At 34.7% G+C, this 27133-nt stretch overlaps 1 protein-coding gene across 3 annotated transcripts; it reads right to left on the minus strand.

Moving 5' to 3' along the window:
* On the minus strand, positions 1-24155 carry LOC130807341 (protein DNA-DAMAGE INDUCIBLE 1-like). 3 transcript variants are annotated; one of them, XM_057672525.1, is made up of 17 exons: positions 23938-24155; positions 23789-23854; positions 23647-23679; positions 23440-23573; positions 21250-21361; positions 20699-20815; positions 14597-14662; positions 13262-13324; positions 13138-13182; positions 12146-12207; positions 10059-10152; positions 9617-9709; positions 9297-9366; positions 9151-9221; positions 8111-8165; positions 7500-7525; positions 24-505 (listed from the first exon to the last, which is right to left on the minus strand). In XM_057672525.1, the coding sequence occupies exons 2-17, from the start codon at positions 23852-23854 to the stop codon at positions 380-382; spliced, it is 1233 nt and encodes a 410-aa protein (XP_057528508.1). In that variant the 5' UTR covers positions 23938-24155; the 3' UTR covers positions 24-379. The 3 variants fall into 3 exon arrangements, with proteins under 3 accessions (XP_057528510.1, XP_057528509.1, XP_057528508.1); XM_057672527.1 differs by having other exon boundaries at positions 1-505; positions 21250-21358; positions 23789-24155; XM_057672526.1 differs by lacking the exon at positions 23938-24155 and having other exon boundaries at positions 23-505.
* Between the last annotated feature and the right edge of the window lie 2978 nt (positions 24156-27133).

Consider the following 27133-nt stretch of genomic DNA (forward strand, 5'->3'; position numbering starts at 1 on the left):
GAACCAAATCAGAAAGATTCATATTAGATCAAATTAGACTAAATCAGACCCGATCAGAAAGATTCATATCAGATCAGATTAGACTTAATCAGACCAAATTAAATCTCATATCAAATTTCAAATAAGACAAAGAGAACATGCCTTAAGATAAGTTCAACCAAAAAAAGAAAAAGAAAAAAATACAGCACCAATCCATTTGCCATTTAAACATGTACTTTTTCTTGGTCCCCATGACTTTTTCCATTTCACTGAATTCATAAAGTAAAATAGAGATTAAAAGTGAAAATAAGTATATTAAGTGCAAAATTTAAAGAAAGTTAAAAATGCAGATTTAAATTTTGAATGCAGAAAACCAATACAGAATAAAGGCGATTTGCGGTCATCCAAAGAGAAACCCAGCAGCTTGATCTTCATTGCCATTGAAAAGCTTGAGGGCTTGTATGACATCGTTCCTTTCAAATCCTAGCTCAACAAGCCTTGCAACTTTGGCATCAAAATCAGAACCCTAAAGCGAGAGAACATCGAGTAAATATAGCGAAAATTAGTGCAGCATCCTGGGCCGTGCAAATGGCATATGATCATGGATGAAAGGATGTGTGATCTTTGAGGGTGATGCAAAAATGGTCATTGAAGCTCTCAAATATAAAGATTTCACAAACATGTCCTAGTGGAATTTTGCTTTCATTTTATTTCACAGAAAACAATGGCGTAGCTTATAAATTAGCCCGTTAATGAGGTGTGGTTAGATGGCGGACCTACTTGGATCGCATATATTGTAAGTCGGATTTGGTTTTTGAGCATCAATATATTTGTATATGCTTTACAATCAAAAGTCAAAACATTGAAAATCAATATTACTTGTTAAACTAAATTTCCTCTATGGTAAATTAGCTCAAATTACTAGCTAAACCAAATTCATTCTTTTACTCTTTTAAAAAGTGCATGTAAGTGATAAAAGGCTTATGCCTCAACCTCACATATTTGGAGTATGACTATTTATCTCACCCAATACTAATTTACTACCACCATTTCCTTGAAGTTGCAATTACACCACACTTCTCATTTGGGTAAAATGTCTTACTTCCTCTATATTCACTTTTAATACTTGTAATGATACATTTTTCGAAGCAAAATTTGCCCAGCTTGTCCTTGGAATGTAACATAGTAATTTAATGGGAAATTATCATTGGTAACCCTGTGTTATTGCAATTTATCTTTGGTACCCCTGTGTTTTTTCAATTATCAATGGTACCCCCAGTATATCATACTAATTACATCCTTGATACTTTTTAAGTTTTTTTCCGTTATCTTACTGTTAAATCTTTTAAAAAACCAACCATGGTTAGTTTTCTATTTATTTTCTTTGGCTCTTCCTTTTCCCTCCTCACTCATACTTGCTTACTCTGTCTTCATCATCAACTTCCTGGGTTGAGTATGCCATTTCTGAAGCTCCTACAAAGCGTTTTCTTCATCATTGCTGCTTTTCTTCCCATTGGAAAAGTTCCCTAATCCTTCTTCCGTTTTTGTCTGTACATGCAACTCGTTGTGTTGTTTGGGTTCTTGTCCTAAATTTCGTGATTAATGGTGCAATTTTTCTGATTTTTCGCCCTAAATTTTGCGATCATTAGGGTTTTGTTCGTGAATTATGTGTTTTTAAAGTGTTCTGAGTCCTAAATTCAGTCCTAAACCCTAATGATTGCAAAATTTAGGGCGAAAAATTAGAACACTTTAAAAACACATAATTCACGAACAAAACCCTAATGATTGCAAAATTTAGGGCAAACAACCAGAACAATTGCACCATTAATCACAAAATTTAGGGCAAGAACCCAAACAACACAACAAGTTGCAAGTACGGACAACAACGGAAGAAGGATTAGGAAACTTATCAATGGGAAGAAAAGCAGCAATGATGAAGAAAACGCTTTGTAAGAGCTTTAGCAATGGCGTACTCAACCTAGGAAGTTGATGATGAAGACAGAGTAAGCAAGTATGAGTGAGGAGGAAAAGGAAGAGCCAAAGGAAATAAATAAGAAACTAACCATAGTTGTTTTTTATAAAGATTTAACGGTAAGATAACTGAAAAAACTTAAAAAGTGTCACAGTCGTAATTAGCATGATATGTTGGGGGTACCATTGATAATCGAAAAAACACAGGGGTATCAAAAATAAAGTGCAATATCACAAGGGTACCATTGATAATTTCCCTATTTTAATTGAAGCGCAGAGCATCTCACTTAACCACTTAGGATTTTTGACTAATTGAGGCCTAATTTTCACTTTCTTATTATGCATTACATTGAGCTACTCCTATGGTGCAACTATAAAATTTTGGGAGATTCCACGAGGTTATCATGAATTTTTGGAACAAATATACCTTTTGCATATGATCAGCACACTGGGAACAATGAAGACTTAAGCATTGAGGAACAGCATACTGAACCTAGACCAGCTCAAGTTAAGGAAGCTAATGTACAAAGAGCTGAGGATCAGTTACTCAATACTATGAACATACATAATCCAGCCTTGAAGAAAGTATACATAGTCCTGTATCAGAAGATAATGAACAGCTGGGTGTTCCCAAACGCTGACAGAAGATAAGGAACAGCTGGGTGTTCCTAAATCCTGACAGTAGAATTATCACGCTCTATTTTAAGACGTCTAATATGACCGTTAGAAGTTAGGCGCCTTATTCTTGATTGTAAGCCGTTAAAGGATGAAAGCCAATTCTATAAATAAGGCTCTTCTCCACTTTGTAACAGACACATATTATTCAGTTTTAATTCATCTACGATTCTAGTAATCATTCAGAGAACAAGTTGTTCGTTTCTGTTTGCCATTTTCTGTTTGAGAGGTTGAGTGTATCAAGCCTTCAGAGATTCATACTTCTTCAAGATCACGTTGATCATTGCGAGAATTGTGAGGATTAAGGCCTTGCATTCTTTAGGGGAATCAGTGTCTTCTTCCAGGATAAGTAATCATTAAAGATTACTTAGAATTCATCATAAAATCGGCCAGTTGACCGAGAAATCGGTCCGTCCTTGACTGTCTGGTTATTAAGTGATTGAACAAGTTAATCATAATCGATCTTCCGCTGCAAACTTGTTCCAACTTGGTATCAGAGCCGTGTTCGAATAGGGACACGAAGTTAGGTTACAAAGGAAGCCAGGTAATTGGTAATTTCGCGTTTTCTGAAAAGGGAAATCGAAAAATCAGGTATTTGTTCGCATTTTGTTTCAATCGGTAATCACAGGTATAAATTCAATTCTTCCTTGATATTAAATTCTGTGTTAAAGATTGTAGAATTCGATTTAATCATCACACGCATTTGATTGAAGGAAAGATTTCTGAAATCTAATTTTATTATCATTGCTTGCATGTAAAATTGTTATCTGGTAATCGAATTTTTGAGTTTTCGCTTAAATTGATTCCTATAATTCCATTTTGACTGTTTGATTGTGGATACCGATAAGAATTTAACAAGCATTTTTTTGCAAATTTCTGAACATTACGTTTCTTTTGAAAATTTTGGTATATACAATCTGATTCTTGAATATCACTCTGTAAAATTAGGGTCGTGTATCTGTGCATTCATTGTTGTTACTGAAAATTTGTTGATTGGGAAAGTTTCTTGCAAAGATTGTGGCTGGTGATTATCTGAATTGTGCTTTTGTTTTGGTCTCTGGAGATATTGTTGTGGAAACCTTCTTGCAGGTTCTGAATATTAGTTGCCTTACCATTGTCTTGTTTGTGAAAAACTTGGAAAACATGGATGTGGATGAGAAAATAGAAACCCTTACCAATTTACTCCAACATTAGCTGTTACAGTAGCCAATAACATGGGGAACCAAGGGGATAGACCTCAACAGCACCCACAATACCATAGGAACAATGAGGATAAAACTTTGAAGATTGACTTACCTAGTTTTGATGGACACTCTCCAGACCCAGAGGTGTACCTGGAGTGGGAAGCCAATATGAAAAGATACTTTGACTTTAAGGAAGCCACACCTGAACAACAATTTAAGCTAGCTAAGATTAAACTGACCAAGCTTGCTGCTACATGGTTAGAAGGAGTACAGAAGCAAAGAAGGAGGATAGAGAAAGAATCAGTACATGGGAAAAACTGAGGAAACACTTAAGGAGGAAGTATGTCCCACGCAATTATAGACAGCAGCTATGCATACAATGGGGAACATTAAGACAAGAAAATAGAACTGTGTCTGAGTATATCCAAGAATGGGAACGGTTATCTGTTGTTTGTTACACTAATGAGACTGAGGAGAAGAAGATTGGGAAGTTTATAGGTGGCTTAAGGGAAGACTTGAGGAAAAAATTAGAGTTGACCCCAAACCTTACCTTCAGCCTAGCTTATAGCAATGCCCTCACTTTAGAGAAATATTCTAAGAAGAAACCCAGCACAGACCACCCAAGAAGTGTTACAGCACCAACACATATTGTCACTCAGACTACTGCACCAGATAAGATTCCACCCTTGATCAACACTACCAAAGATAGGGACCCTAGGGACTTGAAGGGGGTAGTTTGTTTCAAATGCCATGGACATGGTCACATAAAGAATCAGTGTCCCAATGCTAGAGCCTTCACTGTGCAGGAGTGGGCAGCAATTAGGGAAGTAGGCAAACCTAGGGCTATGTTAGTCAGTAGGAATTGGGAGGAAGAGGTAGTTTGGCCTTCCACATCTAAGGAGGATCCTGATGGTTCATATTTTGTGAATGATGAAGGAGTTTTAGAGACTTTTGAAGGAACTGAGAGCAGTGAGGAGGAAGAAAACAGAGAGGAAGTCTACCCTGAACCAGATATGCAAAATTTGTTAATTAGAAGGAACTTTCATGCTACACCAAGGATCAAACCCAATGATCAAAGAGAGAAAATCTTCCAAACCAAATGTAAAATTAAGAACAAAGTTTGTGACTTAATCATAGATGGGGGGAGTGAAACTAATTGTGTTAGCAAGGATTTAGTTCAGACCTTGGATTTAGAAACTAAGCCACACCCAAACCCTTATAAGCTGAAATGGTTGGATAGCAAGGCCAGTGGGTTTGTGAAGAAGAGATGCTTAATCCAGTTTGCTATAGGGTCTTTCAAAGATAAAGTGCTTTGTGATGTGTTAAATATGACTGCCTGTCATGTGCTCTTAGGTAGACCCTGGCAGCATGACAAAAGGACCTTACATAATGGCTACACTAATGTTTATACCTTGAGACATGAGGGGAAATTGAAGGCCCTTACGCCCCTGCCACCTCATAGAACTGTGCCTCCACAGAAGACAGCAGGTAGTAAGCCCACTTTGTCTTCACAAGAAGCAACAGGTAGTATGTCTTTGTTCAGCAAGAAAGTCAGACAGAAGAATAATCACTTAGATGTTGGGAATATTGAACAGTCTACTGACAATTCAGACCATGAGTCCATTAGACATACTTGGGAACAGAATAAACTTAATGCCAAACGTACTAAGTGGCTTGAGTTCATGCAAAGTTTTAATCTTGCTGCTAAGCATAAGAATGGTAAACCTAAAGTAGTGACAGACACATTAAGAAAGACAACACACTTACTAGCTCTACCAAATGCTAAGGCTTTGGGGAACAATATGATTGAGGGACAGTATCAAACTGACCCAAATTTCAGAACTGTATACACAGGGGTTGAAGGTGTATATGGAATAAATGCTATATTATCTGTATCACTAATTGCTTTTTCTTTGCATTACAGAACACATGGAGATGCTACACAACACACTGAACAAATGAGGAGCATCAATAAGAAAATGCAAAGGAACACTGAGAAGACTACCACTATATATCAACAGGAGGTCAACAAGCACCCCTCAGCTGCACCAGAGCTCCAGATTAGGGATAATACTTTCAAGACAAATTTGCTAGAGCAAAATGGAGTCCCTCCCATATTCAACATAAGGGATCTGCAACCATACTATGCTGATTCTGAATTGAGGACAATTCGAACTGAAGGAGGGAATGGAACAAATATACCTTTTGCATATGATCAGCACACTGGGAACAATGAAGACTTAAGCATTGAGGAACAGCATACTGAACCTAGACCAGCTCAAGTTAAGGAAGCTAATGTACAAAGAGCTGAGGATCAGTTACTCAATACTATGAACATACATAATCCAGCCTTGAAGAAAGTATACATAGTCCTGTATCAGAAGATAATGAACAGCTGGGTGTTCCCAAACGCTGACAGAAGATAAGGAACAGCTGGGTGTTCCTAAATCCTGACAGTAGAATTATCACGCTCTATTTTAAGACGTCTAATATGACCGTTAGAAGTTAGGCGCCTTATTCTTGATTGTAAGCCGTTAAAGGATGAAAGCCAATTCTATAAATAAGGCTCTTCTCCACTTTGTAACAGACACATATTATTCAGTTTTAATTCATCTACGATTCTAGTAATCATTCAGAGAACAAGTTGTTCGTTTCTGTTTGCCATTTTCTGTTTGAGAGGTTGAGTGTATCAAGCCTTCACAGATTCATACTTCTCCAAGATCACGTTGATCATTGCGAGAATTGTGAGGATTAAGGCCTTGCATTCCTTAGGGGAATCAGTGTCTTCTTCCAGGATAAATAATCATTAAAGATTACTTAGAATTCATCATAAAATCGGCCAGTTGACCGAGAAATCGGTCCGTCCTTGACTGTCTGGTTATTAAGTGATTGAACAAGTTAATCATAATCGATCTTCCGCTGCAAACTTGTTCCAATTTTCGAACTTTTCACGTGGTAGACAAAGATTTTTATAATCCGCGTGGTGATCCTGAGTTTTACACGTTCAGTCCTCTACTACTAGTAGACAAACGTTAGATAACCCATTAAGGGATGAATTTACAGTATCACCCATACTTTAAAACTTTCAAAAACTCTCAACATTACAAGCATCCTCTTCATAAGACTCCAGTGTACCCTCTGCCTTCATTTCTATCATCCGTCATACCTTCCATTTTCTCCCAACTTTATGCTTTCAAAAAAAAAGTTGGTACTTTGAAGAATGAAACAAAATAATTGTGTTCTTACAAATCAAATTTTGAAAGAGGTTGCAGTTGTTTTACTTTTACTTGCTTTGCTATTGATTTTGGTGTTTTCTAATTCAGAATACTAGTTATTACTCCATACTTGTTTGGCACTGATTTTGCGTTCGGGTGAAGAAGTTATGTCATGTTGGGTTTTTATAGGATGAGTAAGAGTTAGTTTTGGAAGGAGATTTAGAGCTCAACGGAGTTAAATGGGAAAATCTCAAGGAGGTTACGGAGGTCTAATAGTGTAAAACTACACTCAAGACACCACGCAGATTAAAAAAATATTGTCTATCACATTAAAAGTCAGTTAATGTACTTTAGGCGTCAATATAACACGCAATTCAAATAATTGCATAATAAATGATTTAATGCAAACACGGGTCCAATATTATCAAAGTGTAAGGCGAAATAAAAAATACAAGAAAACTTCCAGAGCATATACCTGACCAGGGTTCCCGCCAGCACCTCCTGTGATGATATAAAAATCTAATTAGGGTCGTGAACGCATCCTTTTTGACAATAGCAACAGATGGAAACAGATAAGGAAGACAGTGAGAGACTAAAGTTAATGAGGGTGTCATTCAATAGATAGCACAATAGCACTGTCCAAATACAAAGTGACACAACTACAAGCAACCAGATAACTAGCCTAAGCCAGTAAGCCACCAAGAATAAAAAGCGCACAGTTTAACATTTAAGACTTGCTGTTAAGTTTTCAGAAAATCTCCAAGATTTTATAACAATTTAGATTTTAGAGGCCACTTGAATATAGTATGGCCCCTAGATCTAAAGAACGGTTTTCTAGCTCTGGGTAATTGCATTTTCCATCAAAAGGTTCCTCGTCTGGAATCCCCCTTGCAACTTAAAAGGCAATTCAAAGCATAAGAATATAAGATACGGTTAACAAGAATGAGAATCGGGTCTTGTCTCAGTTGGAGCAAGTGACACTTTCTCTGGCAAAGGTCCTAGGTTCGATTATTACTTGGTCCTTTTTCTTTCTCAACCTATCCTATAATTCAAAAAAAAAAAAAAATAGTAACAAGAGCAGCTCACCGGAAAAATGACTTCCGGTCGGGACATCTATACTGCCTTTGCTTCCAGAAGAAACCTGCAGGAATCCAAGTTAGTTGAAACTCACATAATTCACGAGGCAAATAGAACTCAACAACAACAATAACGATGTCAAAGACTTAGTAGTCAGCTACATGAACCATAAGGCAATGTGAGAGATCAGCAGTAACAACGAATATATTTATTTGGCCTTATCTAATACTTCCTCTGATTTTTCAATAGTTACTACATTTCTGTTTTTCACGTTATTGAATGCACAATTTATAATCTTTAATATCTTTAATTTCATACGCTAAAAAATTCTAAAAAGTTATATTATGAAAATATGCATTAAGACGAATCAAACAAGATCCCACTTGACTATATTTTACACTATACATAGAGAAGTATATGCCAATTAAGATCAGTTGATGAACAACAGTTGTTACGGTGACCATAGCAACAATTGAAAACCAAAGAAAGTACTAATCAACAACTAACAAAATAATTCCATGATCATCAAAATATTATCCTTCGTTCATATTTGTTTATAGTATATGCTCTAGCAAATTCCAATTTTTCATATCATTCTTCACTCATGTACGTCATCTTTAGCATATTTTAAGCTCCTCAAATTTCCAACTATCCACCTTTATAGCCAGTGGCGGATCTTAGGCTGTAAAGTTAGAGGGGGCCAAAGCTATTATCCAAACAGAAAACTAGGGGGGCCAATATTCAAACTCCCAACCTCTTGTTTAAACATTATATTCTTAACCACTAAATCACATATATTATTATAAATACTAGACAATATCTTGGTTATATAAAATGCCCCAAAAATTTTCAGGGAGGCCGAGCCCCTTCGAGGCCATCAAAAGATTCGCTATTGTTTATAGCTAAGGTATTTTTCAGATGCACATGACCAAACCAAGGTAAGCAATTTACTATCACTTTGTCTTCAATATCTCCAATTTTTAAGACCCTTTCATATGTATTTATTACGAAGTCTATACGTTACATGAACTCATAAGGAGAATTATTACCTGAGCTCCTGAACCAGAAGCTTGCTTTGAATACCTCTCTTCATCCAGAAAACGAGAAGGGATGTCCTTTTCTGGAAACAATATATATGTTTTTATAAATAATTTTCGACTGAACTTTTAATTCGAAATGGACAAAGAACACTAACCAGACAAAAATGGCACGGAAACCTCTCCCCCACCAACTCTTAATACACTCTCCTTCAAATCAATTATGCACTGCAAAACGTGGTCAGTTTCCTTATAAGCTTAAAAAGGAACTATTAAAAGGAAAATGATTAATATCCACAAAGCAATGTATAAGGAGCTAAACATGAAAATATAAAGCGCTAATTTTATTGATCCACACGTGATTTGGTTATAAAGTCCCAAATTAAAGCTATATTAGTTAATATAATTAATGCCCTATATATAGCCCTTAGGGCTACATAAAACATAACCCCAATAAAAATACAACAAAGTGTAATACCTGATGTTTACGAAGCATATCCAAACCAAAGAGAAATTCCATGTTGTCTGAATCTAGGACTGTAAAGGAACAAGGGTAAAACACATTCCCAATCTTCCAAAGATCACAGGGAATGATAGTGAAAAATCAAATTAAATTAAGCGACCAGTATGAATATACATGATAAATACAGATTCAAAAGCATAAGTAACAGCAGTTCAAGTAAAATAGTGGACAGGTTTTGTTAGATTCCGATCAACTTTTTTCAACTTCAACGGAAATTGAAGGCAGCAACTTCCAAGAACATTTAGAAAGAGAAAATCCTACATTTCAATGTCTTTTTAAAGTAAAACCAATGCTGAATTCAGAGAAGCAGCAGGGGTTAATGCACAGACATGTTACATGTGTACAGATACATAAAAGAGAAAGGGAAATTTCAAATAAGAGATTTCTCTTTCACTACCTTGATAGGAGCTACATGTATCCGACCCAATATCTCCGTCTGACCAACTCCGTGAGCAATGCCTTTATATCGTTCATCTAACAGCCTCAGCAGTCTGAAGTCAGATAAAGGTACAGAGTGAGCATTAAGTCTTGACACTTGGAATTTTCAAAAATCGATGTAATTTGTAATCCTATGACATGATTGCATCACTCCTTGATAAAACACCAAGAATTATCACATTCTCAATCAAGTCGAATAAGCAGACATGATGATAGAATCTAAACAAGAATATTATGCAAAACCAAGACCTCTAGTCTGCTGCACAGAAATTCAATAGTTGAAAATAACCTAAATTTCTATCATAAGGCCAATATACCTGCCATCCATTCATATGCTGAATCCTTTTTCTGGCTCACAACAGCAACTTAACCTTAACACCACCATCCCCCAGCACCCCAACGCAGTGGCGCACACACAAAAAAGGAAAATACTCCCTAACTCTTACTTTGAAAAGAGAAAGGCGCATTGAAGTACAAAAGAGTCCTAGAGCCTAGGCGCAAGCAAGGCGAAAGTGCAAGCTTTTCGTAGGTGAGGTGCAATGTTTAGCTCAAAAAACATACTACCTCCTATTCATCTAAAATGTCCCATTTACTTTATGCACTCTATCCAATGCACTTATTCGATCCTTAATATATCAAGTTACGTATAATTAAAAATTATAAAAAGTTGATATTAACAATCTTTACATCAAAATGAATCAAATAAGATCTCAAATGGCTATGTTTTAAGAGTGATAGATGAATAGTGTTCCAAAAGTAAATGGGACATTTTAGATGAATAGGAGGTAGTATAAAACAATTCTAAAGCATATTTGATATTCAAACTATATAATATTCATATTACAATTGCATAAAATATCTAAATTGCGCTAAGCCACTAAAATAGCACAAGACTCACATATAAAGCATTATGTCTAATTGTTCTCATTCTAATTGTTCTATTTCTGATTGTTATCACATTGATATAAAAAAAATTAAGAAGATGAAAAGATTGAGAACACATAAGAAAAAAGAAAAAGAAAAATAAAGAACCAAAAGAAAGAAGGCAAAAAATCAAAAAGGAAAACTAAAAGGAGAAAAATGAGGAAAAGTAAAAATAAAAAAATGGCAGAAAGTAGACATTTAACGAAGAAAAGGAAAGCTGAAAGCAAAAATACCAGAAGAAAGACGACATTATATTGAAGGACGACATTATATTGAAGGAGCTAGAAAAAGAGAAAGAAAAAGATGAAGAATCTAGAAGAAGAAAATAAAAAGACGAATAATTCATAAGAAAGAAGCGAAAAAAAAATAAATACAAAAAAGGAAAGTACTTAGTGGTGTTTGAGACATTGTGTGAAAAGTCCTGCAATATTTTATGATAACAAACAAACTCTTAAATCCCTTTTCTCTTTTTCTTTTTGAAAACAAGAGTAAATCCGTTTTCCTTTTCTTTCTCTCTTCAAAGAAGACTTGACTCTTTCTATCCAATTATTCTATAACAATTTTTAATTAAGTTGTGTTTGGGAACAAGTAATTCATTTCAAATTATAGATTTTAATTATAAGATCATAAATGAAGAATTTGATAAGGACAAGGTTTGAGTAACCAATCTCAAATTCTCAACTTTAACTACATTTTATATAAAGGTGAATTGACTCAAATCTAAATTTAAAATTTTTGATTTGCCACACATTGAATTTTAGACAAATATAGATTTCTAAATGGAATCGTAGTTCCCAAACGCAACATAAAAGTTTTTTCCCAAAAACAAACGCATGTAGCGCAAAAGGAGCATGGTGCACAAAATAGCACGCCTTTCATAATTAGATGAGTCAATACAAAGAAAAGTGATTTTCTAGAGCATACCTTGGAGACGCACCAAGGCACATCCAAAGCACACTTTTAAAACTAAGTCTAACCCAACTAGCTTACAGTAGGTACTCGTTGTGGTTGGTGCTTGTAGATACATACTTCGGTATGCAGTCAGAGATCTATATATACATGAGTAGTGCAAGTGACACTAGAAGCATAGCAAATAAAGCAAATTTACACAAAGAAACTTACCCACACCGCTCAGCACAACTCTTAGATATAATTGTTGATTGGGCTCCACTATCAACAAATGCCTGATAAACAAAACCAAAAAGTACTTGTGAGCATTTAGAAGTCACATGTTTAACTTGTCCAAATAGAAAGCCATAGAGCACAAACCGAGATCGAAGAGACACAGAGCAAGAATGTTGGTGAAAACGAAGGGAAGGAGCGACTAGACTTTAGATATTTTTTTTAAAAAAATAGGCGCTTTGACAACTATATACAAATTTTCCATATTCGCAATCCAAAGAAAACCCTCCTAAATATTCTATTGAAATATGTGTCAAATCACCATCAAATGTATGATACTTCATAAAACTTAAAGCTGAACACAGATTAAGAGAAAAATTTGGAACATAAGGGAATAATCAACCTGAAATATGCATATTAACTTCACATGCAACCATAAGAAATCCGCACTCCTAAATACTTCATTGGAGACTTTACATAACTTAACACATAATGCAGATCAAAAACAAAAAAATTTGGAACACAAGGGAGTTATAATCAAGCCCTAGAATCTCCTTTGTGTGTTTTGTAGTTGTGCCCATAGTGCAAAATGCGGAAACAGTCGCGATCGCGGTAACGACATGGTGATGTTGTGATGGGATAAATCCGGTTATAGTAACGCTGAATATCAACCGACAACATGAGACGCCCTTGACACGGCCCAAACGTAGTCTTTATACACCTTTACAATGCGGGAAATATCAATTCAATTTTTTAAAATCCTTTAGAATGTGGCCGATACGATGTAATGTGGCCTTGTTTTTGCACTATGTTGTACCATAAGTTTGACTGAGAGCTGAGAAGAAAAAATTACTAATGAACCTCATCAAAAGACTTAATGAACTAAAGTATTTATTGGACATTGGACTTGCCACAACCAAACCAATGAACAAATTGAAGCTAAAGAATTTTAAAGGGAATGGAATCAAGAGGAAGATAGAAGTTGCATCTACCTTCAATGGAACACCATTTACTTCCATATCCACATACAACATAACCTGTGAATTAAATAAAAATATTAGATATTTGAGTATGTCAACATTTAAATAGAAGCATTAGAGAAATGAAAAGGTATACCACTCTAGCAAAAGCTTCAGGGTTATATTCAAGAGCAGTAGCCCAGTTCTCGTCAACTCCTTTCTATAGAAGATAAGTGAGGCAGCAAAGAGTCAAAATAAGAAACCGCCAAAAGGCTTTCATACATATATTATGCATAGCCAAATCTAGAGAAGTTGCAAAATAACACAAGAATAATAAAAATCATTACTAGCAGATTTATCACATGGATCTAATACCATGCACATCTATAGGGTTATCGAAATGACCATGAATATTTTTATGATACCTTTATCTTAAAAAAAAGGACAATCACTATGTTCAAAATCAATATATTCAAATAAATAATATTATCATGTTTCAAATAAACAAATGATATATTCTTAATGGAATTGTTTAAATTCACTTAGAAAACATCATATGATAAGTTTTAATATAAATATATACGTTCATTTAAAATATGGAGCCTGTTCATTTTGATATTATGAAAACCATGTAAACCCACATGAATGCAAGCCCAAGTAATAACTATATTCAGAAGTAGAAAAGTGAAGATAGGAGTCCTTCAGATTGACATACACATCAAGGGTCAAGCCCAAGCAATAACTACATTTAGAAGTAGAAAAGTGATGATAGGAGTCCTTCAAATTGATATACACATCAAGGATCGAAAATGGAGCACTAATATGCTATAGAATAAACAAGAGAACTTCCCAGAAAACTAGCCTAGTAGGTGAGAGAACCCATTCGGTCTATAAACCCACATTAGTTGGCCATACAACCAATGTGGAATAGAGTCCCATAACCTTGTAACGGTCTTAAATCCAGTCCATTATATTCGAACCCTTATAAGTTCCAACGTCCCTTGTTGGTCACGGGCTCAAGGCTGGATTAACCACTTTTGATTTGGATCCTCATTGGTCATGGGCCTCATGGCCACATTGGTCCAGCTAGCTTACCTAGGCTACCACTCTGAGTCGACTCTGATACCATTGTTATAAAATAAACAAGAAAATTCACCCAAAAGACTAGTCTAGTAGGTAAGAGAGTACATTTACTCTATAAGCCCACAATAGTTTCCCATACAACCAATGGGGGACAAAGTCTCATAACCTTATAATGGCCTCAAATCCATTACATTACATAATATTGCTCAACTGTAAAATATATTAGAGCCTAAAGGCAACCAATATACAGTGAAAACTATATTTATAAGATGAATAGTAGTTACTGCGAAAAAATTTCCACATTCATATGGGTAACACTAGTTACTACTTACTACACACACATTGAAATAATAAACAATTTAATGTGAAAAATCAGAGCATAAAGGAACCCTTATCAATAAAAGTCTACCTGACGAATGGCTGCTTCAATTTTCTTTTGTGCTTCAATGTCGAAAGGGTCCGCATAATGCAATGCCTATAAAAATAACAAAAGATCAATTTATCAACATCTTTACACAATAGCTTAACAAGATAAAACTGCAAATGACGGCAGATAATAACCTAGTACTTTAAATTTATTTAGCTCCAGCAATAAGAACATTCCTATGAGAATATCTATGTTTTTTTTTGTATAATTCATACATTAATACTCGGTAGACTATTATAGAGTGGAAACAATACAAAACAACAATATAAATTATCATGCAGTGAAGATTTACTCAATTCTATAGACTCATAACCCTTTACTAATAGCAAACTCCCCAAGCCAGTTGGTAAGTTACTATTAGTTTCCAAAGGTAATCGAAACAGAAATGTACTTAAAGAAATGTAATTGCATAAGCATAATATATTATCAGTCAAAACCTTAAATCATGAGCAATGGATCGAGAAGCACTTCCAAACATAGCTCTATCCAAACAAGTTGACTAACACATAGAGGAAAATAAGCAACCAAAATAAGACAAATTTTATATGGTAGCAATGAGGTTCAGCAAAACGTGAGTGGTAGTAGGGGTGTTCAAAAATATCCGATTGGTAAACCCAACCCAAATTATCCGCTATCCGGTTTTAAAAACCGGATAATTTACCCGATTAACAAAATGCGGATAATCCGGACCGGGTATTCGGTTTAAATATCGGGTATTCGAGTCGGATACGGATCTCTCTTTATGAAAATGCGAATACCCAATATCCGGTTTATAATTTTTTTTAATACTTTGGAAGCCCTATTGGGCCATTAATTTTTATCCAGCTATAATTGTAACTCTAATATCTGCGCAGTCGCTACTCGGTGAGTACTCACTCCCCTTCTTCTTCCTCAAGACTTTTGAAACCAGTCTCCAACTCTCCATTCCTCAAAACTTCTTCTTCCTTTAATATTTCACTCCCCTTCTTCTTCAACTGGGTAAGCTTGACAGTCCACGACTCCACGACCATCGACAATCAACAGTCCACGAATTCACGGCCAAAGGTCTTCAACTGGGTAATTTTTTTTTTTTTTCCTCCAAAGTTCACCATTTTTTGTTATTTTTTACAAAGAATTGCTGAAAGTATTTTGAAAATATTTGGATACTTCATTTATGCTCAGTACGATTATGATTGTCTAAAGAATTATTAGTAATACTAATTTTGTCTATCATCACGTGATTATTGTTATTATTGTCTTACTGGTAATCTGATGGAGTTTTGATCTGATATGAACAAATTTTCATTATTTTGTGTACACAAGTCTTGCAACCCTAAGTTTGAAATTAGTAAATTAAGATAAATTCCCATTCTAAATTCTTTCTACTACTTTCTTTCAACAAAATTAATTGATGTTTTTCTTGAATTGGATAACTTGTTCTCACAAACTGTGAACCTGCAAATAACAAATTCATTAGATGTAAACTTGCAAATTCTTTGATGTTTTTAATATATTGGTATGTTTTATTGTTTTGTATAGAAGATGAGGTCATCTTTTGATGATAATGGAATTTCACAATTGCATGAAGGAACTCAATATGAAGAGAGTGTTGATCTCTTGTTCGATGAAGATGAAAGTACAAGAACACCACATAAAAAACAGAAAAATCAACATCGTGCAACTACTAGTTCGAGGAGTAAAAGGAAAAAATGGTGGGATCATTACACAGTTAATGAATTAGATCCAACAATTGCTCATTGAAGTATTGCAAAACTTCTATTGGTTGTCATAGAAAAAATGGAACAACTTTTTCGGCTAATCATACTAAAAGATGCAAAAAATATCCTCCAAATTTGGATATCAAGCAAAAGAAAATTGAATTTGAAATTGCAAGAAGAGTTAATGAGGATGGTAGTGTTGATAGTGTTGGTGTTCCGAAATTGTGAGAATTTGATTATGATTTGTGTAGGAAAAAACTTGCTACAATGCTTATTGTGGATGAATTGCCTTTTGCTTATATTGAACGTGAAGGATTTCGGGAGTATAGTAGGGCTTTGAATCCTTTATTTAAGATTCCTTCTCGTAGCACTACCACTAGAGATTGTTATAATCTTTTCATTGAAAAAAGAAATGAGGTGAAATTGTTTTTTCAGAACTTCAAGTCACAAATTTGTCTAACCACTGACACTTGGACATCGGGGCAAAACTCTAGTTATATGTGTTTGACTTCACATTTTATTGATGGTAACTGGAATTTGCAAAAGAAAATCATAAACTTTTGTCCTATTGTCAGTCACAAGGGAATACTTAATGGCAGAGCTGTTGAAAAATACTTGATTGATTCGGGTTTGAAAAATATCATGGCATTGACCGTAGATAATACAAGTTCAAATGACATAGCGGCCAATTACCTTAAGAAAAGACTTAACATTTGGGATACTGGTTTGTTGGAGGGTCAATACCTACATATGAGATGTGCATCACATATTTTGAATTTGATTGTGAAAGCTGGTTTAAATGAAGTTGATTTGTCCGTTTTGAAACATCGAGCTATTGTGAAGTACGTAAGGTCTTCTCCTGCTAGGCTTAAAAAGTTTAAAGAATGCATAAAAAGGAGAAAAAGGAGAGCAAAAGTCTTGTTGTTTTGGATATTGAAACTAGATGGAATTCAACTTGTCTAATGCTTGAATCTGCTATCAGATTTAAAAAGTCATTTGCTTCTTTATGCATGAAAGATTCTGCTTTAGTTAAGTTACTTAGGAATTTGGTGGTGCTCTTACTGAAGAGGATTGGAAGAAAGTGTCTATATTCTTACCTTTCTTGAGTGTTTTTGGGACTAGATTGTTGCTTGATTACAACATAAGTGCCGACGATGAGGGTATGAGGAAATGGCTACCAATATGATGATGAAATATGACAAATATTATGGAAACACTGATAATATCAATATTTTAGTGTTTGTAGCTGTTCTCCTTAATCCTAGGCATAAGTGGAATTATGTTGATTGGATTGTGTGTGCTTCATATGATGCCACAAAAGCTACTCTCTTGTCACTAAAGATTAAAATGGTTTTTCAAAGTTTGTTTGATTCTTATGCTTCTTCTATTCCTCTCTTCCAAATACAAGTGGAGCTACTTCCTCCACTTCGACCTTTTCAACCTCGTTGATTTTTACTCAAAGTGGGACTCAAGGAATGGGAAAGGTGGACCGTATTGAACTAATGAATTCAAGATATCAAATTGAGACAAGTTGTTCATTAACTAATATAAACAAATGTGAGTTGGATAGGTATTTAGAAGATGCATGTGAACCTCATAATTCTAACTTTGAGATTTTACCATGGTGGAAAGATCAAATAAAAAGGTATCCCATTCTTCAAAAGATGGCTAAAGATGTACTTGCTATACCTATTTCTACCGTTGCTTCCGAATCTACTTTCAGTGCTGGTGGTCGTATTCTTGATGATTTCGAACTTCATTAACTCCAAAGATGGTCGACGCCCTTATTTGCACACAAGATTGGTTTTTTATTTCTAGGACTCTAGCAATAAAGGAGAGTTTGCTTGCACTTGAAGAAATGGAGGAAGGTTAGTATAAATTTTAATTATTATTCAATTGAATATTTAATATTTAAGTGTAAAAATATTGTTCCTTTAACCTTATACTGTTCATAACTTAGTTTAGGTAATGCATTGATTTTGGAGCATCCGAAGGTCATAATTGATGAAACCCTTGATGTTTGTTGAAAATGATTAAGGGAGCTTGAAGTTTCAACAATTAAATTTTAAACACTTGCTTTTAGTTTTTAATAGTTTGATGTGTAACTTTATGGTTGTATTTCAATTGACTTATGGTTGTATTTTAATTTCTAACTCTCCCTATCTCTTACCCCATGATTTGTCTTTTATAACTATTACGTTAAGTAATTCTAAAAGAAATAAGGAAAAAAAAATGCATGTTTTAGGAATAAACAAAACCAAATATCCGGTTTCCAACCCGGTTTAAACCGGGTCGAAACTGGGTCACATTTTTAGGTATCGGAAAAAGCGGGTACCCGGATTTCCAGATTCCGATCGACCCGGTATCCAGTTTTGTACACCCGTAAGTGGTAGCACTTTTTTTATGATTTTTCCACATGGTAGCAACATTGTTTAAAGTTTATTAAAACCGTAGCAAACTCCGTTTAAAACTTGAATATTCCATTATCTTTTATTTATTTTTCAGATTTTGCCTTTTTTTGTTTTTGTAATTAAAATTGTTTTTTTTTTAAAAAAAATCTCCCAAACAACAACCTCACCCTAACTTCACCTACCCACCGACCACCACCACCACAACAACCCCAATCTACTCACTGGAATCCACCAACCCGTGCCCCTCCTTCAGCATCACCCTCACCCTAATTAATCACCACTGATATCATAAGTTGTCACCTCCTGATATTGACGTTTTTCTTGATGATGACTCTTGGGAACAGCGTTTGAAGCCTAATGTATTTCTCTGTGATGATAACAAGACAGATATGCCTTACATTGAAAATCCAAGAGAACAAACAACAGTGCTGCCCTTAAGAGAATGGGTGGGTGGGACAAACATCAAAGAATGAATCAGCATACAGAACAAATGTGTCTTTTAAAATCAGATAACAAATTACTTTGATAACCATATGTACAAGTCTATGGCTCTTACCATCCAATGTAAACGTTTATCATTGACGAACATATTCGTTAGCGCCTTCCAGTTCCAGATGACATCACCTGATTCTGGATCATACAGTTTTTTCGACAGGCCGTGGATTTCCAAAAAATCAGGCTTGAAATTAGCCAGCTTGTAAAATGTTTCGTCCCATTGTATTGACATCAAAATTTAGTGAAGCATTTAGTTTTTTCTTAATGAAAGTTGAATGTTTTGCTTGATCTTATTTGATGTAAATACTGCAAAATTCTTTTGCCCTATTGTAACAAACTGAGTTATTATTGGTTTCCCAACTGCGAACTTGGGTTCCAGGAGATAATTTAATTTCAAATAAAAGTAAAAGTAAGGGTAAATATGTCTTTTCAAACAATTTTAACAAATATTTAACAACTTTTGCTACGGTTTTAATAAACTTAAAACCTTGTTGCTATTTTGTGGAAAAATCATGAAAAAGTGTTACCACTAGCGTTTCGCCAAACCTCTTTGCCACCATATAGAATTTCCCCCAAAATAACTCATGTTCGAATTGAATTTATTGGATTTCTAGTAACAGCATAAACTATTGTTAGTTTTTCTCTAATATTAATAAAAATAGAGATCCAATAACATACAAACTTCCAATGTAAAACTGAAGTTACAATTTTCATCCATATAGTCAAAGTAAAATAAGCAAACTGTTATGTGATTATAGGCAAACTAGTATAGCGAAAACATCCACATTAACAACAATTTCAAAGCCTTAATCGGTTAATCTCAATCATGTAAAAAATTGCGATCGTTGATGCCTGATGCGTTTGCAGAAACAGTCACGATGTCACAGAAAACGGCTATAACGGAGCAATAACGCTAATTGCGACCGATTCGGTGTGAATTTTTGAAAACAAATCACATAAGAAGTGAACTAATAATTGCATTTTTGTGATTGTACTATTATTATGCAATAATATACCCCAAGCTATATATGAGGTACTTTTAGTGAATAGTTAATTTACTTTTAGTTTTTTATAGTTAATTAACTTATTAGTCAATTATTTTGTTCAACGACTAAAAACTACGAGTAATCATAATTTTAATGATTTGAAAAAATTAAAGTTAATGAGAACTAATGGGATTTTAACGGGAGACTAATATGTTGTAACGTTGAAATATCGTTGTAACGGTAAAATAATATAACGGGCATTACACATTACTTAACGGACAACACAAAGTTTTGACCATGAAAACTCATGCACTGTTATATAACATGATTTAACATCGTATTCGTAGCAACTCTCAAAGTGGTTACATAACGGGCATTGTGTATGTAACGAAGGTGTTTTCATTCCATTATCCAAAAATGTAGGGAAAATACTATTGAACAGCCATAATGCAATGCAAAAAACCGGAGAAAGAACCATAAACAAAATATACATACCAGCTCCTCCTGTTCCCTTTGTCTCAACTCGGCTCTTTGACGATGGCGTTGCCGCAAAATATCCTGAAGTTTGTTCAGATCATTCCCAGATATTGCATGTGCCAATTCCGGATCACTCTGCAAATATTAAAAACAAATTGAGTTTCAATAAAAAAAAAAAAGTCCCACAAAATTCTGCATTATGTGACAATACAACGAGCAACTACAGAAAAATAAAATTCCCCTTAGATTGATGCTTCCTTGAAACTCCAACGCAACAAAAAAAGAAAGGATTAACTTCTTCTAAAGCTTAGATTTAAGCCAACTCCAAAGGGGGTTTCAAACAAAGAAAATGCTAAAAAGTGCCATCAATGCCTTAGATTATGAAACTAGTGTATAATAATTTGCCAACTAAATGAAACTCGCAATTACACAGCTCGACAAATTGATAGAAGAATATTCAAAGCCACAATTTGACAAATCAATAGAAAAACAATCAAAAGCGTGACTTTTTCTGTCTTCGTGGAGGGATACTCATCAATTAAAGGCTCATGAACTATACAAAATAATACCTGATATAGCTGAGCCATCAGATTAGAATCACGCTGAATGTGCTGTTGAAAAGCAGTAGGGTTAACAGCAGATCCCTCTGGATTGAGGCCCAGGTCATTAGAAGATGGACTGCTGAACCAAACATATGCATTAGAATAAATGTATACAAATGTAATACATACTACGAGCTCTATTTGCACTTCAAAAATATAAAAAGAATATTGGAATTGTGATTAAGGCAGTATTACATATGCATGGTAAAATGACATTAGAGAATACCCAAAGAATTTTAGCCAAAATTAATTTCTCCTAAGAAGAACTTGTCTTTAAGGTAAATTGGTGAACCAAACAGTTATTAAGGAGTAATAATCTAATGCATAACATACATCCTACTAAAGAGGGAGAATCAAGAAAAACGCAAACAAAGTAGGGAGATTAACCGGAAATTCCTTGCTCTATCCTCCATGATTTCTTATATCATATGATTCTTTGTAGTAGGTTTATTAATGGATTTCCCTTGCCATGCTAAGTTATTCGTATTCCAAGTCCATAATCTACCTAAAAACTAAGCTTTTATCATCCTCATTAAAAGACAAATAAAGTTATGCTACAATAGTTGACTAAGAAACATAAAATACATCTCATTTCTTTATGTGTCAAGTTATATATCCAACCGGTTGCAATTTAAGAATTTGAACCAATGGAGGCAGCAATAACGTTGATTGTCACGTAACACCCTATGAGGTATAATGACGATGGTATACATCTATGGTGGCAACAAAGAGGAGGATCTCATGCCTTTCACTTATAAAAAATGGCAAGGACCATCTTGACATTCTCTAACTAGAACCTTACCTCTAAAAAGTAAAACCTCGTGCTCCTACCACACTTTTCAATCAAGACATGAATTATCAATTTGCTAGTTACATTTATGTTTCCAATTCCAACAATAGTAATGTTTTCATTCGCAAGGTTCTAAGTTGTTGAAAAAATTTTTGCTATGGTAAAGAAGTGGCATTCCCTCAAAAAGATGGTCTTCCACCAAATTCAATCTGCTTAAGTTCCTCCTGCTTTTACTAACATTGATTGTGAGGACATAATTAAAACAAACACTAGCAAAATGAGTCCTCAAGGCACAATGCACAATTAATTTCGCAACACAATGCATTGGTAGCATAAATGACATTGTCCTTCACCTACTAGAAAAGAACTGGATATGTACTTCGGTTGGAAAAGAAGAAAAAAGTTGCACAATTTCCTAAGTCAAAAATAGATGATATACTTCCATGGCAGTTAGATTCGAAACTGATCCTAATCCTACTCGACTCGCAAAAATAATCCGATTCGAATCGAAGAAAAGAAATCTGACTCCGAATCGAAGTTGGATTGGAGGTGGATCTAAAAAAAAAATCCGACAATCCGACTTGAATCCAACCCTAACCCTACTCTCATTCCGACTTTATCCCAATATTTAGGTGTATAATTTACTTTATACAGATTTTTATATTTTAAAGATTAATAGAGACATATTAATGTGCATATATGTTTTACAAATATTTATATTCCAATATTGTACCAATTCGAATCAATAAATAATAAGTCAGACTTGTAGTTGATCAAGTTCGATCCATCAAGTATCACAAAAATTGATCAATAACAAAGTTAGACTAATCAAGTAAAGCAATTTTAACTAAAGATTGAAAAAATTAACAGTCCAATAACAAAGTAAAGCCTAACTTATCTAGCTCATAAATAATGTTTTGATTGATGACTATTTAAACATTATATTATGTACAATCACATTGACGGGATATTCAGATAACACGTAACTCATAATTGACCTAATCCAAAATATCGTACTCAAAACTCATTCGAACATCTGAAATCCCAAATGCACAAATCTATGTATTATGAGTTATAGTAATCAATTACAAAAGCTAGAATTCACAAATAGCTACTTATTTGAAAGTCGTTGAGTGTTAAAAAATATTTAAAAAATGTCATAATCAGACTCCGCTGGGGGTAAGTGTATAAATTATAAAACGTCATATAGAACCGATCCTGACACTAGTAGTCGGTTTTATCATGCTTTTTTAGCTTCAGTAAAAAAAGTATGTTGGAAAATATGAATTTTAGTTTGGGAGAAATTCTAATACAATTGTGAATATCTAAATTCGAAAAAAGAAATTCCAAAAGGAAAGATTATTGACCTGGAAAGCGAATTGGCATTAGAAAGCATCATAATCAAATCTCCATCGGAAACACCGAGTGCACTCAACTTTTCATGATTCCTCATCTCCTTGCCATTGTACAGCAATTGTTGCTGCTGCAGAGTCACCCCACTCTGTCATCCAAATTAATAAATTAATTCCAAATCAAATTATATAACAAAAAATAAAAAGAGTTTCGTAAATCACCTCGACTTCAAGCAAAGCTTTGACATTTTCGATCTACATAATTGAATATTGAATTGAAGAAGTGAAAATCAGAAGCGCAGCAATTGCAAATGAAAATGTAAAAAATCAAAAGAAAATGAAATTAGGGTTAAAAAAAGATTACAGCTTCATCAGGGTCGACGTCTAAAGTGATGATCTGCTCACCAGAAGTCATAACAGTAATCTTCATCTTTGATATAGTATTACAGAACTTCAGTTTAATCAAAGTACAAATCAAAGAAAATCAAAACAATGATAATGGTGTTAGGTTACTTGTACAAAGGAAAACTTCCGCCTTTCACCTCTCCTATCCTTTTCTTTTCTTTTCTTTTCTTTTCTTGTTGGAAGTTTGGAACAACTAACAAGATTAGCTTTGCTTTGGCCTCTCTCCAACTTCAACTCTGCTTCACTGCCTTTTAGGAGTAATAATTTTTTAATTAAAAAGGATGCAAAGTAACGGGAGTACTTGTTTCAGTTTCTGCAAACTAATGGGAGTAATCTTCATCTCCTTGCCGTATGTTTGTATTTGGCCTCTTAGTTAATTTAATAATTTTGGTATACCACGACTTTGTCAAACGTGATTGTTAGCATATTATTATGTGTCAATTAATTAAATAATTAATTGTTTAAATTAATATTTTTTTAAGCGGGTTTAAAAAAGGTTAGTATTTTTAAAGATTTTATGACAATAAAATATTGTACTTATATAATAAATTCTAAAAAATAATTGTCAATTTAACATGCATCAATGCTCTAAAAATAGTATGTTAGTTATCAATTAATGCTAATAAGAAGACACAAAGTAACTACTTGGATATTTTTGATTGTATATTTTATTATACTATATACTAAATTATAGCATTAGATCAAATATACAAAGTCTTCAGAAGTAAACTAGTAAAATAAGCATTTATGAGGGAACGACAAAGACAACAAGATCTATTAAAAATAATTTATACGTAATTTAATAGAGAATCAATAAATTAATTATATTTAATTTACAAGACAATTTTCATTTTGAGAACTTACAAGACAATTTTATTTTTCATATTTAAGATCATCTATAAACTATTCAAATTTGTTATACAAATAAACAATGTCATATCACCGTATCTTAACTAGTATTATTTTATCTTTAGTTACCATATAGTTCACTGTTTTTGAGCTTTGAACAAAAAATTGCTGAAATTACTCCCATGTATAGAGCACATATAAGTCTGCATTATTTTTTGTTTAATTCTCATAGTAGGAACTTAATAGAAGTATATAGAAGTCTGCATTTGATGAATTTTTTTGGTAATGATAATAATAATTGATTTTGATCTCCAATAGTTCTTTTGTTGTAATTATGTGCAAAAAATCTTTACAGTTTTTGTAATTGGCAGTAGGTGTTAGGTGTGCATTTGCAAATTGCAAGACAGTGTTATTAATACACAATACAAATATATAATACCTTACGGCCCATGACCCGACCCGACCTGATTAAGGCTGCTCGGATACCCAACCCATAACTTGCAATTTTTTTAACTTAATGACACACCATTTAAGATATGAGTCGACGGGTCAACGGATCGAGTCTTGCAGGTCGGGTTTATTTAGCGGGCCTAGTGTTCACTATTATTCATTTTTCTCTGTGTATGTATGAACAGTAATGAGCAGTACGCTGCTTGCCTACTTATTACCTCCTCAAGTTGGGTTGTAGGGTCACTAATACCCAACTTGCATAGAACCTCTTCAAAGAACTGAGTTCCAACTGCCTTTGTAAGAATGTCTTCTAGCTAATCCTTTGACTTAACATGTGGAAGCTTGATTACTTGGGCTTCTAATTTCTCCTTTACGTAATGTCTGTCGACTTCTTCATGTTTTGTGCGATCATGTTGAACTGAATTTTCTGAAATGTTGATAGCCGCTTGATTATCACAGTATAGCTCACAACTCCTTTTAGGAGTGAATCCCAGTTCAGTTAGTAACTTTCTCAGCCATAGAACTTCTGTGATTCCCTTTGCTACACCCCTGAATTCAGCTTCTGCACTGGACATAGCAACCACCTTTTGTTTCTTGCTCCTTCATGTGACTAGATTTCCTCCCACCAGAGTAAAGTAGCCTGAAGTTAACTTCCTGTCATCTCTACCACCTGCCCAGTCTGCATCTGTATATGCCACAAGATTATGATGACCATTCTTCTGATATGAAACTCCCTTTCCAGGGCATCCTTTGAGGTACCTGAGAATCCGATGAACTGCGTCCATATGTTGAACCTGTGGTCTGTGCATGAATCGGCTGACTACTCCTACTGCATATGCAATATCCGGCCTTGTGTGAGCTACGTAGATTAATTTCCCTACCATGCGTTGATACTGCATCCGATCAACTAATTTCCCTCCTTCAATCATCTGTAGTCCATGGTTCATCATCATTGGTGTCTCGATAGGCTTGCAGTCCAACACCCCTATTTCAGTTAACAGGTCTAATACATACTTCCTCTGGCATATGAAAATTCCTTTGGTTGATCTAAGAACTTCAATCCCTAGAAAGTACTTCAGTCTACCCAGGTCTTTCATCTCAAATTCTTGGAATAGTTTTTCCTTCAGATTTGTAATTTCTTCTTTATCATCCTCGGTAATGATCATGTCATCGACATAAATTGTTCAGACATGTTATTCTCCCTCCTCTTCGTTTAAGAAACAAGGTGTGATCCGAATTACTTTCCCTGTAACCAAATCTCTTCATTGCAGAGGTAAATCTTCCGAACCATGCTCTAGGAGACTGTTTCAACCCATACAAAGCCTTCCTCAATCTGCACCCCTCATTTTCTGAGAACCCTGATTTAAACCCTGGTGGAGCTACCATGTAAACTTCCTCCTGTAGCTCTCCATGAATAAAGGCATTGTTTACGTCAAATTGGTGAAGGGGCCAATCTAAGTTTGCTGCAATACTGAACAAAACTCGAATTGTATCAAGTTTAGCAATTGGGGAGAAGGTTTCTGAGTAGTCAACTCCATACGTCTGAGTGTATCCTTTTGCCACGAGTCGAGCTTTGTATCTTTCAATCGTGCCATCTGATTTGTACTTGATCGTGAACACCCATTTACATCCGACGACTTTCTTTTTATTCGGTAAGATGCATTTTTCCCATGTACCATTCTTCTTGAGAGCATTAATCTCTTCCTTCATAGCTTTTCTCCAATGTGCGGACGTTAGGGCTTCTTCGACTATGGTTGGGCTTTTGGTTGTATCTAAGGTTGCCTTAAATGCCAAGGCACTCTGTGATAAAGTCCCTGATCCAGACGACTTCTCAATGGGATATCTCGAACGTTTTGCTTCATACTCAGGATCATACCTTCTTGGAGGAACTCCTCGAGTGGAGCGAGGTGGTAACATATATGATGCATCATGACCCCTTGTTTCAACTGTATCTGTGACAACTTCGTATCAACAATCGCATTATCATTGTTAGTGTTGCCTTCTG

Source organism: Amaranthus tricolor, chromosome 3 (genome assembly GCF_026212465.1).
Source record: "Amaranthus tricolor cultivar Red isolate AtriRed21 chromosome 3, ASM2621246v1, whole genome shotgun sequence".
NCBI classification, from domain to species: domain Eukaryota; kingdom Viridiplantae; phylum Streptophyta; class Magnoliopsida; order Caryophyllales; family Amaranthaceae; genus Amaranthus; species Amaranthus tricolor.